The 14675-nt window shown below is 44.8% G+C and overlaps 1 protein-coding gene across 9 annotated transcripts in view; it reads left to right on the top strand.

Moving 5' to 3' along the window:
- ABCC9 (ATP binding cassette subfamily C member 9) overlaps positions 1-14675 on the top strand; it is a 107269-nt gene that overhangs the window by 39246 nt on the left and 53348 nt on the right. For 3 of the 9 annotated variants that reach the window (XM_048499509.1, XM_048499510.1, XM_048499508.1), the window contains exons 15-19: positions 413-451; positions 4408-4518; positions 6101-6173; positions 9311-9416; positions 13635-13673. In XM_048499509.1, coding sequence (XP_048355466.1) covers positions 413-451; positions 4408-4518; positions 6101-6173; positions 9311-9416; positions 13635-13673 — 368 coding nt within the window. The remainder of the gene's footprint in view (positions 1-412; positions 452-4407; positions 4519-6100; positions 6174-9310; positions 9417-13634; positions 13674-14675) is intronic. The other 6 variants (XM_048499512.1, XM_048499514.1, XM_048499516.1 and 3 more) reach the window with 2 other exon arrangements.

Here is a 14675-nt window from a genome sequence, read left to right on the forward strand (position 1 = left end):
GTCCATGAATGGCTAGTAGCCGTGGCGACTAAAGGGAGTCACAACATTCCGAGGCAGCAAACCCTTGCTAGGAGACAACGTCAGGGCCTTGCCCCCTATGTCCTGTTTGCTGGCCTCCAAGGCAACTGGTTGATGACCATACAAAACAAGATGCTAGATGCAATCAATCAATAGTTTAATACGACCAAAGGCCAGTTTAAAAAAGGGTGGAAAACAACAACACACATCCACAACAGCAGATTACAACAATTATTAAACTACTAACTAGTTGAATAAATATTTGACTTTCAGCTCATTCCCTAGCTAAGTAGGACCTTGCGTTTTTTATAAGCTAATGCTCAAAACTTTGCTACCTGCTGACAGACTGTTACATACTTGTCTTCTAACAACATTTTCCTAATCTCTTGATCAGGATCCTTTGCAATTATCAAGCCATGCTGAACAAGTTGAGGTAAAATGAAGAGCTCTCTTTCTGCCTCGTGCAGCATGCAGCGCAGCAAAATATGTGTCAAAGAATCCACATCCCCAGAATTACAAACACATTTCCTCGAATGCCATGGGTTTTTTTCTAAATCTGCCCATAAGCATGGATGACAGAAAGGCATCAAACCATGCTCTAGAAAAGGCCCACTGGTATTTAGCTGTGGTAATGTGTTGAATGGAAAAGAAACCGTGCATTACCAATCCAAGATTTCAGTGGTCTACATAGAACAGGAAATGAGGCATTATCATTTTGGGAATCAGTGTCATCCAATCGTTGATAGACCATCTTAATTGCTGAGGGCAAGTCCCATTCAAGCACCAACATAGGGTCTAGCCCAATCTGTTTAAGCTTCAGAATAATCTTCTCCAACCCGGTTGGATATGGTGATGTTGACAAAAGTGATGATAATAGGCCCTGAGGGATGTAGAGTGGACCTTGTCCCAGTGTTTAATGGCTCCTGGTCCGAGACTATAGTTTCCCACTTTCATTATTGCTGCCTCATGTCTTAATATCAGAGGCACCAGGGGGCGGGGGAGGGGGTGCGTTGCACCAGGCGCATGCCTGGGGCAGAAAATCACCCCCTGCTTCCACAGCGCCCCTCTCACCCCCTCCCACCCCACCACACACTTACCTTAGTGAAACAGTGCAGGCTGGAAAAGCAGCCTGTTCCCTTCAGGCTGAAAGCGGCCTGAGTGGGAACTACACTTCCCAGGAGACCTTAGAGCCAGGGTCTCCTGGGAAGTGCTAATTCCCTCCAGACCATTTTCAGCCCTGAAGAGCTGAAGCTGCCTCTGGGTTGAGAACTAAAAAAATGGGGGGGGGGGGCGGTGAGTAGGGGCAGGAGGCTTTCCCACAGAGGGGAGGGTGAAAACACGAGTGCTTTGAGCAGTAGCACTCTGGCCCAACTTGCATACTCTGCTCAGTTACAATGTTGGGCATACATTTTGGTGTTAAATATAGAGATCCTAAGGAATGTTGTTATGATGACATTTTCCAAAGTGATGAAGTTAGATATATTACCTAATTGGGCTATTACCTAATTACCTAGTAGGGTAATTGTAAAATAGATTTTGCGGTGAACAATTTAACAGCAGCTAGAATATAATCCCCCCACCCCTTGGGTGTGATAGAATCTCAGTATTGCCTGGGTGCTCTTTTGAGCAGATTGGATAAGGGATTGGATTTGAGCTGTGGGTTTGCCGTTATATCGGAAAATTACACCCAAGTATCTGAAGCATTTGACCTGATCAATTGGGTGCCCTTCGATCACCCATCTTTCCTTCTTGAACCTGGCATTAAAATGTACTATTTTGGTTTTAGAATAATTTATTATTAGGTGTTCCTCAGCACATTTTTGGGTTATTGCATTTAGGGCTCTCTTGATCCCTACTTTAGTTAGTGAAAGGGCAGCAAGATCATCCGCATACATTAGAATGGGTAATTTTCCCTCCTGAGAAAGTGTAGGAGCATGGACATCCTTGTTCTTCAAGTTCATTATGAATGAGTTGACATAAAAGTTGAATAGATGTGTTGCTAGAAAACATCCTTGCCTTACCCCCTTCTGTACTGGTATAAATGGTGATAGATGTCCCTCTTTTGTCACCCTTACTCGCAAAGAGGTGTTCTCATGCAGTTGGATTATTATGTGCAATAAACGTTTGTCACTATTAGTGTTTGCTAGTTTGGCCCATAGGTGGTCAAATGGCACATTATCAAAGGCTGCCTTAAGGTCGATGAAGGCTGCTTATAGCGAGCCTCTTTGGAGTCTGACATATTTGTCAATCAGATGGTATAAGATCAAGCAGTGGTCCATTGCTTATTGTCCCTTTCGGAAACCAGCCTGCTCATCTCCTAACAGCTTTTCTTTCCCAAGCCATGCCAGAAACCTACCTTTATTTATTTATTTATTTATTTATTTATTTATTTATTTATTTATTTACTTACTTACTTACTTACTTACTTACTTACTTACTTACTTGCGCATATACGCCCTCCCAAAGGAGCTCAGGCGGTGATTGTCCATCAATAATAAAACAATTTAAAACATCATAATATATAATTTACATAAAATAATACACAATAGTTGGTATAGAGCTTACTTATAACATTAAATAGACTGATTGGTCTATAATTGGCTGGGTCTGTGATCATCCTTCAAAAAAATATGTTCTAATGTTAAAAGAGATTCCACCTAAACATTAGGAAGAACTTCCTGACCGTCAGGGCTGTTCGAGCCAGTGGAAATTCACTTGAAGGCTTGAGAGAGTGGTGGAGTCTCCTTCTTTGGAGGTTTTTAAACAGAGGCTGGATGAACATATGTTGGGAGTGCTTTGATTGTGGCTACCTGTATGGCAGGGGGGTTGGACTTGATGGCCTTGTGGTCTCTTCCAACTTTATGATTCTGTGATTCTAACTAAAACTCTGCTCATAAATAAAGCAAATTTTACAAGAAAATAAAAGAAAAAAGATATAGGTTGCATCCTGATTTAGATCTTCCCAGTTCAATTGCTCTTACATGAAGAGAAGTGACTGCATTAAATTGAGTACTCAGCTGCTTTCTGTGCAACTGTAGTATGCCAGAGATCCATCCCCTGAGCAGGTGTCACACTGGAGGCTTGAATCTACATGTGGAGCATTGTTGCATGCATGGCAGTAAAGCTTAAATGGGAACTGGCTGTTTTCTGGGCTGTGTGGCCATGGTCTGGTAGTTTTTGCTCCAAGTGTTTCACCTGCATCGGCAGCTGGCATCTTCAGAGGTATGTCACAGCGAGATGGGTTTCTCTCTGTGGCACAGTGTGGAGTGATTGTATGGTGGAAGGGTGAAGCACATTTGCATTAGTGGGGTTAATTTACAGTTGCATTTGCAGTTGCCTTTGAATGTCTCTGTTTTTTTGATTTTGGTGTTTTTTTTAGTACCAGTAGCCAGGTTTTGTTGATTTTCAGGCACTTTTCCTTTTGTTGAAACTGTCCTGGTGTTTGTGGATTTCAATAGCGTACCTGTGTAGTCTGACATAGTAACTGTTTGTCCTGTTTTATATGCCAATAAAGGCTTGTGTCTTTAAAAAAACATAGTAACTGTTGGAGTTATCAAGAATTTCTGTGGGAAGCTGGGTGCATGCAAGATGACATGAGGAGTTCCTTTACTTGACAGCATCTTGTTTAAATCAGATCTAATGTAGGATTTGTGTATGGGTCTGTGTGCCCCTTCCTTCCTTCCTTCCTTCCTTCCTTCCTTCCTTCCTTCCTTCCTTCCTTCCTTCCTTCCTTCCTTCCTTCCTTCCTTCCTTCCTTCCTTCCTTCCTTCCTTCCTCCCTTCCTTCCTTCCTCCCTTCCTTCCTTCCTCCCTCCCTCCCTCCCTCCCTCCCTCCCTCCCACCCACCCACCGACCGACCGACCGACCGACCGACCGACCGACCGACCGACCGACCGACCGACCGACCGACCGACCGACCGATCGATCGATCGATCGATCTATCATCGATCGATCTACTATCCATCCATCCATCCATCCATCCATCCATCCATCCATCCATCCATCCATCCATCCATCCATCCATCCATCCATCCATCCATCCATCCATCCATCCATCCATCCATCCGTCATCCATCCATCCATCCATCCATCCATCCATCCATCCATCCATCCGTCCGTCCGTCCGTCCGTCCGTCCGTCCGTCCGTCCGTCCGTCCATCATCTATCTATCTATCTATCTATCTATCTATCTATCTATCTATCTATCTATCTATCTATCTATCTATCTATCTATCTATCTATCTATCTATCTATCTATCTATCTATCTATCTATCTATCTATCTATCTATCTATCTATCTATCTATCTATCTATCTATCTATCATCTAATTTCTTTTTTGCAGAAGTAAAACTGGCTTTTCTTCTTCTCCTTTGATTTAAACCAATTTAGCACCCCAAAGCTATAAATCGGAAGCATCCCATCAGACAACAGCTGGATGGTTGTGAACCAACCCTGAGGGTACCGATTCGCCATATAGATATTGATGACTACGCCATCAAGGTAGCCCGTCAATTATTTACATGCCTATCAACTGCCCAGTTTTTAACCGATTAATCAGAATGAAATGATTACATTTACATGCACACACTTCAATGGAAGTGTCCTGGGGGTGGGTTTTGAAGGACAATTATCACTGGACATAGATAGCTGTTTTACAGCTGGTCAGACTATAGGTCCATGGTGGCGAACCTTTGGCACTCAAGATGTTAAGGACTACAATTCCCAACAGCCAATTGGCCATGCTGGCAGGGGCTGATGGGAATTGTAGTCCATAATATCTGGAGTGCCAAAGGTTCGCCACCATGGCTATAGGTTCTGCTCAGGATTAACTGTTGTGACTGGTGGCGACTCTCCAGGACCAAAGCAGGAGAAGAAACCTTTTCCAGTTTGTTCTGTTCAGGGTCCTTGTTAGCTGGAGATGAATTTTTGGTAGCAATATTAGGGCATGTGGAGGGGAAATAGCCCAATCGTGAAGCGTTCATGACTGTGATTCCAGGTTCAAATCCTGACATCTAGGATCCCAGGTTGCACACCTGAGAAAGTTAACTGGGAAAATTGGGGGACTCGGCGAATTCCCACCCAGGCATTAAGAATACGACCCTGAACATTTCAGAATATTCATTTAACATGTGTGATAAATGAAAGTCCTGAAACTTTTGTTTTGACCGAAAGCTGCCGTATTAGAAAATGGTGGGTTTTACTGTCGGCATTAAGAGCCCTTCGGGAGTTGGGCGGTGTAAAAATCCCATAAATAAATAGATAGATAGATAGATGAATAAGATGAATGAATAGATAGAATAGATAGATAGACTAGACTCATAGATAGATGAGATGGAATAGATAGATGAAAGGAGGAGGGAGGGAGGGAGGGAGGGAGGGAGGGAGGGATGGATGGATGGATGGATAAGTAGGATGGATGGATGGATGGATAAGTAAGATCACTGGTAGCTTGGAAACTGATGAATCAAACGGAGTGATTCTGCACTCAACATGATTGGAAGAACTTGGAGAACAATTTTTGGAAAGAACTGGAAACCTAGGTTTCTGGGGCACTTTTTGTACGTTTATTGTGGCTTTTAAGTTAGCCACGTTTCACACAATTATTGTCGAAGGCTTTCATGGCCAGTCTCAACTGGCTGTTGTGGGCTTTCCAGGCTATGTGGTTGTGCTCTGGTAGATCTTGTTCCTAACGTTTCACCTGCATCTGTGGCTGGCAGGCGAAACGCGGGGAACAAGATCTACCAGACCACAGCCACACAGCCTGGAAAGCCCACAACAGACATTTCAGACAATTTTCAACGTTTATAATAAATGTGCAGAGAGCTGCTTTCAATCAGTAAAGACAATACTGAACTAGGTAGATATATGGTTTAATGAACATCTTTATATATTGTCCTCCTGGGGCCGAGGCTGAAGTCACCCATCTTGGGAACGAGGCACAAAATGCTTTGGAGGAGGGGGTGGTGGTCATGCAAACAACTACTCCGACGAGTTAAAAAAACCCATATCTAAAGTACACAGATTATTTATTTTCTGCTTGATTTGTAATGCTTGTTCCCACATTTGTGGGATTGTGTTACAGGTAACCAATGGATACTTCTCATGGGGAAGTGGTCTAGCCACATTATCAAATATCAATATCAGAATCCCAACAGGTAGGACGAATCACTTTCCATAGTCAACATTGTTTGGTCCAGTGAATTCCTCCATTTAATTCTACAGCCTCAAGTTGCTTTTCAAAATATATTATATGCAATGGGCTTTATAAGAAGAAGAGCTTGGATTTATATCCCCCCCCCCTTTCTCTCCTGCAGGAGACTCAAAGGGGCTTACAATCTCCTTGCCCTTCCCCCCTCACAACAAACACCCTCTGAGGCGGGTGTGTTAGGCACAGGGCAGAAGCCCTGTACTCAGAGCTAAGGCTCTGTCTGGTTACTCAAAAATAACCATCCATAAGCTTCTTCAGTGTTCAGAGTTTTATTGTTTTAATTCTGCGCAGAAGAGGGAACTCAGACTCTCCATTAAAAATCAGACAGGGAACCGGTTGAGCTGCCGCCTGTGTAACATAATTTATAGTTACAAAAACATACCTCCCCGCTTCTTGCTCATTGGGTTGAGTCAAGTAGACGTACAGACCTGGTCATCTTATCCCACCTCTTACCACACCTTTCCTTCTTATATTTTTAATGTAACTTGAGTCTAAAACACCTCATGTATAAAGTTTCTATAACAATCAAGTCTTCTGCTAATCCTTATCTATTGCTAGCTCCCTTATGTCTGCTGAGAGGCCCCGTTTCTTTCAACTCAGAGCCGAGCCTGTGTCAGGCTGCTCCCTGAGTTTCATTTCTCGATGGCCTTTTAATTCACCCCTTTTGCATTCCTTGGTGTTTACCAGATCTTTAGCAAACTCAATTCCAAGCCTCATCAGGGATGTTAGCTAAGATGAATTTATATAACATGCTTCACTCTTTGTGCAGGCTAACTTTTAAGGCTACGTATATGTGTCTATATGGCTTAAAACACTATAAACCATATATGTGTACATATCAGGTGGGGCTGAGAGAGCTCCTAGAAGCTGTGACTAGCCCAAGGTCACCCAGCTGGTGTGTGTGGGAGTGTACAGGCTAATCTGAATTCCCCAGATAAGCCTCCACAGCTCAGGCAGCAGAGCTGGGAATCAAACCCGGTTCCTCCAGATTAGATACACGAGCTCTTAACCTCCTACGCCACTGCTGCTCATATATAAACAATTCCCATTGATTTCAATGTGAAACTATAATATGCTCTGCAGTTCAGTCCTAGACAGAGTTATACCTAAGTATATCATAGTCAATGAATTTAGAAGGGTATAATTTATTTTAGGACTAGACTCTTAATCCCTGGGGTTTCAATATGTTACCTGTAGGATTTCAAAATGTCCCCATACAGCGCTGTGGAACAGGGGCCCTCAACCATTTGGAATTCTGACATTGGGTGGTGGGCATAAACTCAAAATGGCTGCCACAGGAGGCAGAGCCAACCACAAAATGACAGGAAGTGAAGTCATGTATAACTGGAAAGGTAGCTTTTGATTGCCTTCATAAATGAACACCCAACGTACCTTCAGTTATGCAGTGAAGATTCTTGTGCCGTGGTGGCAGCTGCTATCAGAGCAATTTTTTTAAAAAAAATTCTGCACGGCCAATCAGATCTCCAAAGGCCAATCAGAAGTCGTACTGAGCGAAAGCCCCACCTGGCCCCACCCACTTAAAAAATATTTGTTGATGGGGTGCACATCCACTGGCGCCAGCTGGGGATCCTTCTTTCATTTAAGTAGATGGGATTCTGGGAGATCCAGATTGCAAATGCCTTAGCAGACTAGGTGCTCAGGAGCAGCCGTTTTCACCTCCTGCCTGTGAGCTCCCAAAGGCACCTGGTGGGCCACTGTGAGTAGCAGAGTGCTGGACTAGATGGACTCTGGTCTGATCCAGCAGGCTAGTTCTTATGTTCTTATGTCCGTGGTTGGATATCCCTAGCAGTTCTTCAAGCACAGTAGCAGCTGCACAGGGCCTGATTGGCAGCCCTATCCAATGTGTGTGTGGAGGGGGGGCAGCATTAGGGAGCGGTGCAGCCCCGCTCCAATGCATTTACCCTCCCCAGCACACTTACTTTGGCAGAGGTGGTAGATGTGCCCGCAGCCACCCATCCCTCAGCCCACCACCTCACCACCTGGAAGTCCAGGTGGCGGCGGGGATGCACTGGTGTTAATATTGACTCCACCCCCAAGAACGCCCCCCCCACAGGATAGTGGGGGGGGGGCGTTCTTGGGGGTGGAGTCAATATTAATGAGCTCCCTCCTGGGATTAAGGGTCAGAAGTGCGGCACCTCGGCCCTCAGACATATACAATCCTTTTGGTGGCGCACATCCTGTTAGTCCCATGGGGCTTCCCCGTGGCCGGGAGGCTTTCCCCCATTGTAAGCATGCCCACACTTCTATGGGAGAGGCAGGCCAACATGGCCATGGTGCTGCAGCCAGCCTTCCCATTGGACGAGGTTGATTGGCACTATAGAAGTGGGGGAAGGGATTTAACCCTTTAGCCCCAAACGGTTTTGCTAATCTAAACCACATTAATTCCTATGAGGACAAATGTAAACAAATAAAATAGCTTTAACAAACAATCAAAACACCCGTACAGTACATAAGAATATAAGAACTAGCCTGCTGGATCAGACCAGAGTCCATCTAGTCCAACTCTCTGCTACTCGCAGTGGCCCACCAGGTGCCCTTGGGAGCTCACATGCAGGATGTGAAAGCAATGGCCTTCTGCTGCTGCTGCTGCTGCTGAGCACCTGGTCTGCTAAAGCTTTTGCAATCTCAGATCAAGAAGAATCAAGATTGGTAGCCATAGATCGACTTCTCCTCCATAAATCTGTCCAACCCCTTTTTAAAGCTATCCAGGTTAGTGGCCATCACCACCTCGTGGCAGCATATTCCAAACACCAATCACACGTTGCGTTGCGTGAAGAAGTGTTTCCTTTTATTAGTCCTGATTCTTCCCCCCAGCATTTTCAATGAATGCCCCCTGGTTCTAGTAAGTATCAATCAAAGTAAGTATCAATGCCAGTCTTAATAAAGTATGGGTCTAATTTTTTGTGTTCATATTCAGTGCAGAAGAAACTGGGAGTTTTTATGGAATATGTACCTTGTAATTTGGTGAATTCATGGGGTTTTGGTGATGTGAAGACTTTGTGCTAATAAAATGTTAATGACACAAGCAAAGTACGGGTCTAATTTTATGGTGTTCTTTTGTAGGCCAAATGACGATGATTGTGGGTCAGGTTGGCTGTGGCAAATCTTCTCTCCTCCTTGCTATTCTTGGAGAGATGCAAAGTCTGGATGGGAAAGTTCACTGGAGCCGGTAAGATTTGCCTTGAAAAGAACGTTTCTTTTTTAAAGGAGCGGGAGCTGCGTTTCAGATCCATGAGCTCTTGGCATGCCGTGTAGTGATTTGAGAGATCATGGACAATCCAGCCTACAGAGCAATCAGAGATTTCTATGGAAAATCTGCTAATACAGTTTTATTTTAATATTAAAAGCCCAACTGGAACACAGACAGTCAGAGGCTTGCCAGAAGAAAATGACGCTCAGGGCAATACCTGCGCAAGCGCCCCTCCCCATGCCCCACCGCACCCCACTTACCTCAGCCAGCGGGGAGTAGAGGCGTGGGCCCTTGGGAGGTGCCCCGCCAGGCCCCAGCTTCACAGCAGGCTCGGTCCAGGCAGGGGTGACTCTCCACAGGAGGGGTGTGGGGGCGATTTTGAGCCCCCAACATGATCTAATGGGTGGCGCCCGGAGTCAATTGACCCCCCCTGTTCCTCTGGCAGATACGCCACTGCAGGCGATGTCATCGTAGGTTATGTAACACAACTCCAAAGTTGGAATGCACAAAGACTTTTAAAAAACCAAATAAAATCTATTTCCTGGGAGGAGAGGCAGCGTGGTGTAGCCGGATCGCATCAGCTTTTCAGAAGCTAAGCAGGATCGGTACTTGGAAGGAGGACCTCCAAGGAAAACTCTGCAGAGGAAGTCAACGGCAAACCACCTCTGCTTCTCACTTGCCTTGAAAGCCCCCTGCTGTTGTTGCCATCAGCTGGCTGTACCTTGACAGCTCTTCACACTCACACAAAACCTATTCCTATCTTCTGCCTGAGCTAGGCTGTTCACAGTAGAGTATTTTGGAGGTTATTCCTTTGTAGTGTCACCTACGTTGGAGGCAAACTTGACAGTACACACACCTTCTTGCCCAGGCCAGAGTTGTTTCGTGGAGATTGCTAATGCAAGCATTTAGAAAGATACTCTTTGGGGCCTTCTTTAAGGAAGAGGAAGTTGTGTCTCCAAGAATCTATCTCTGCAGTGCCTTTCCTCCGAGTTCAGATCTTTAAAGGCACAGGTGTCAAACTCGCGGCCCTCCAGATGTTATGGACCACAGTTCCCATCGCCCGCTGCCAGCATCATGCTGGCAGGGGATGATGGGAGCATGAATCCGTGAACATCTGGTATAGAAACCTGGCTTAAGAGCATGGACAATTCCAGAAAGAAATAGTCGCCGCTATTGCCGTCTAGACTTTGTCTACTTGTCACTCATATAAACAAATGCAGTTGTGTTTTGCTGATGATTTCAGACTGCCTGACAGAGAAGCGATTGCAGAAGAATACTTCAGGTATTACCAAACGCAGTCCTGTCGGTTTCAGCCCTTCAGTGTAATAATCAAGATTCTAATCTCTTTCATCATTCCTTTACTCCATAATTCTGCATGCTTGAGCCTAATGCCCAGCGATCTCACGGAAGGAAGCAAACTAGGAAAGGGAACTACAAAAGCACTAACGCTTTCTAGGATGGGGTGCTGTGTGGTTTCCGGGCTGTATGGCCGTGTTCTAGCAGCATTCTCTCCTGAAGTTTCGCCTGCATCTGTGGCTGGCATCTTCAGAGGATCTGATAGTAGGAATGGAAAGCAAGTGAAGTATATATACTGTGAGGTCAAAAGGTGAGGCCCTCTGAATGGAGTAGCCTGGTATGTGAGTCACAAAGAAGTCTGTAGCCTGGGAGTAACAATGAAGCTTTCTAGGATATTGATGAAGATTTCTCATTGATTGGGAATGGTTGCCGACCTCCTGGAGTAGCTGGAGATGTCCCGGGATTACAACTAACCTCCAAGCAACAGAGGGCCTTTCTGTACAGGCCAATAAACATGGGTTAAGGGCGAGAGAAAACCTGGGTTGGGCAGGGGGGAACTTCACACAGAAAATCGCTCCTAAAGAGAGGTGTAGTGGTTAGTGTGTTGGTTAAGGATCTGATCAACGCAGGTTCAAATCCCCTCTTGTGCTTTGGAGGTTTTCTGGGTGGCCTCGGGCCAGTCACACACGCGTAGCTTCGACCCTGGCAAGTATCTGGACAGCTCCAGAGGCCTCCAAGGAATACTGGGGCATGATGTGGAGGCAGGCAAGGGCAAACCACCTCTGATTGTCTTTTGCCTTGAAAACCCAGCGGGGCTGCCATAAATCAGCTGTGACTCGATGGCAAAAAAAATTGCAGATGCAGAACTACTAAAAATGCCGTCAGTTACATTTTATGTACAAATTGTGGCATCTTTTATCCATCCATCCATCCATCCATCCATCCATCCATCCATCCATCCATCCATCCATCCATCCATCCATCCATCCATCCATCCATCCATCCATCCATCCATCCATCCATCCATCCATCCATCCATCCATCCATCCATCCACCCACCCACCCACCCACCCACCCACCTACCTACCTACCTACCTACCTACCTACCTACCTACCTACCTACCTACCTACCTACCTACCTACCTACCTACCTGCCTGCCTGCCTGCCTACCTACCTACCTATCTATCTATCTATCTATCTGTCTATCTGTCTATCTATCTGTCTATCTATCTGTCTATCTATCTATCTATCTATCTATCTATCTATCTATCTATCTATCTATCTATCTATCTATCTATCTATCTATCTATCTATCTATCTATCATTTATTTATTTATTTATTTATTTATTAGATTTTAAGCCGCCCATCCCTGAAGGGCTCTGGGCAGCATACAGCAGACCTGCAACAACAATACATAACAACATTAAGCACAGCAGGCTAAAAACAACATTTTACACATACAAAGGTAATTTAAAACAATGTATAAATCTATAACCATAGAACACAGCAGCAGCAATCATATATGGCACCCGATCCCAAGGCCGGGAGGGGACAGTACTGATTAGATAGTATATCAGGCGTGCCAATGATGGCACGCAACACAAGGGCATCCTAGAGGGCATCTTCTAATCAGATCTCGGACACTAACCAGGGTTCGCCCTGGATAGTAGTTGGCTGGGACACCTCCAAGGAATACCAGGGTCATGATGCGGAAGCAGGCAAGGGGAAACCACCTCGCGACATCTTTTGCCTTGGAAATCCTATGGATCACCATAAAACAGCTGTGACTTGACAGCCCAAGAAACCCTCCCCAAAAAACCACATTAGCAGAATTCAGTAAATGGTTTGATTATGGCTCATTGGGGGGGGGGGGGTGATTTGCATTTCTTGTTTAATCCAACGTTCTTTCTTGCCTTGTTCTAAAATTTCACCTCATTCTCTCGGAATAAAAAAAATGTCCACATCATGCAAGAGTTAATTAATTAACAATGCTGCTTTTTATTCTGTGTGCATTTCCATCCTCCAGGTTTGAGTTTGTCCCCGTGGTTGTTGCGTTGAACCTGTGTTTCTCATTCCAATTTGAGCTGGAATTTCTTTTGTCTCATGTTATCAGCGGCATACTGTTCCTCTAGGCATCTGGGTCGTTGTGCGGAATGGGATGATCTTCGGTGCCTGTGATTTATTTTTCATTGACGTTCCAAAAGAGGGTGGGGAGATTTGTAATTCAGTGCACAGCGCAGTTCTCAGCAAAGTTACACCCTTTGAAGCCCATTCGTTTTAGCAGATTTAGATAGGCATAATCCTGCTCAGGATTGCTCTGTAATTCACCTCTCGTGGGCCGTCCTCTGGAAAGCAAAGAATCCTCAGGGGATAAACAGAGTCCAGTAAGCTCAGACCAGGTTGGGAACCAACAGGGGCTGAGCTCGGAGAAGCCAGGGACCCTGCAGGCTCTACCGAGTGAACAATAGGCTAGCCAGCACTCAGGCCCCTTCCGCACATGCAGAATAATGCACTTTCAATCCACTTTCAATGCACTTACCCTACTGGAGTAAACATACAGATCTCCATATCAACTGGAGGAAATAATGACTCCCCAGGGACATTTCAGATCAGGAAAATAGCATAGGCCTTCATATTATCATTCCAATCTGACTCAGAAAATAAGTGACAGACCCATCAAAGTAGAAGAACTGGTCAGAATTTCTTCCAGTAATCCTAGTAGAAGTGAGGCTGATTATAGATAACAGAATATAGAATATAGATGTCTCTTCCTGTGCTTCAGTATAAGGACTTCCACTTTATTTTCATTTTGAGATATTGCCTTCCCAGTATGTGAAGTTTGCTCACCAACTTATTATCTATGTCCCATTACTAAAACATTGTTTACCCTAACTTGCAGCGTAAATGAAACCGACTCTTCTTTTGAAGCAAGCCGGAGGTATTATTGCGATTCTTTCACGGGATATTTTGATGCAAACCGTTTGCCTCTTTAGGATCTTCTCGAATCTCCACCTTTTGTGTTCTACAGTCCCCACTTTGTTTCCATCCTATGATTACAACGATTTTCTAAACTAGTATTAACAAGTAGATTTCTTCAACGCAGTGGTTTCCAATCTTTTGGGGGTGATAAGATTATCCATTTTGATTCCCAGCAGGTAAATTTCAGAACCCAGTTAAAATTCAGTTGAGACAAGTACCAGACCGGCCAGTGACTTCATCTATATATATAAAAATCTAACAGTTCGTTTTTCTCCTGACATGTGAACTCCCAAACTACTGGACCGATTGCTTTGAAATTTTCACACAACGTCGCACTCACGTGCGACCAGGTTTGCATACTGTTTCCACACATCCTGTTGTGTACATGTCACAACTGTGGCCGTTATTGTGAATCTGCCACAACTGTGACAGTTGGAACCACAGTTCTGTTCCGCAACAGCGCCATCTGCTGGCTGTCAAAGCAACACCCTCTGATACAAGGGAAACAAACATGCCTTCTATTCCAGACTATTCCAGCCTTTCTCAAAGCAAAAAGGACTTTCAAATCCCCACAGGCTAACCGTATATATGACCGCCTGGAATGTGCATTAGTACGTGAGAGAATTCACACCACCCGCAAAGAACTTGCAGCCATAGACAAGGTGTTACTACTTCTCCTCATCCACATCAGTCAAAAAATGAGAAGCCAGGACTGGGACAAAATTGACAACCTCACCTACAGAAAAATGGAGAAAGACATTGCCAGCCACACAAACAGCAGAGGAATTAAGAGGAGAAACAGCAAGAATATTGCGAAAAGCAAAACTCCTGGATCCCACAACATACAAAAAACTGAAACAAGACCCAACCAAGAAAATCACTCGCCAAACCATCACATTGATTAAGAGCTCCTCCATTCAACCAGACACATGCCAACGACTCTGCAAGTCAGAAGCGCTTC

Source organism: Sphaerodactylus townsendi, linkage group LG06 (assembly GCF_021028975.2).
Source record: "Sphaerodactylus townsendi isolate TG3544 linkage group LG06, MPM_Stown_v2.3, whole genome shotgun sequence".
NCBI lineage: Eukaryota > Metazoa > Chordata > Lepidosauria > Squamata > Sphaerodactylidae > Sphaerodactylus > Sphaerodactylus townsendi.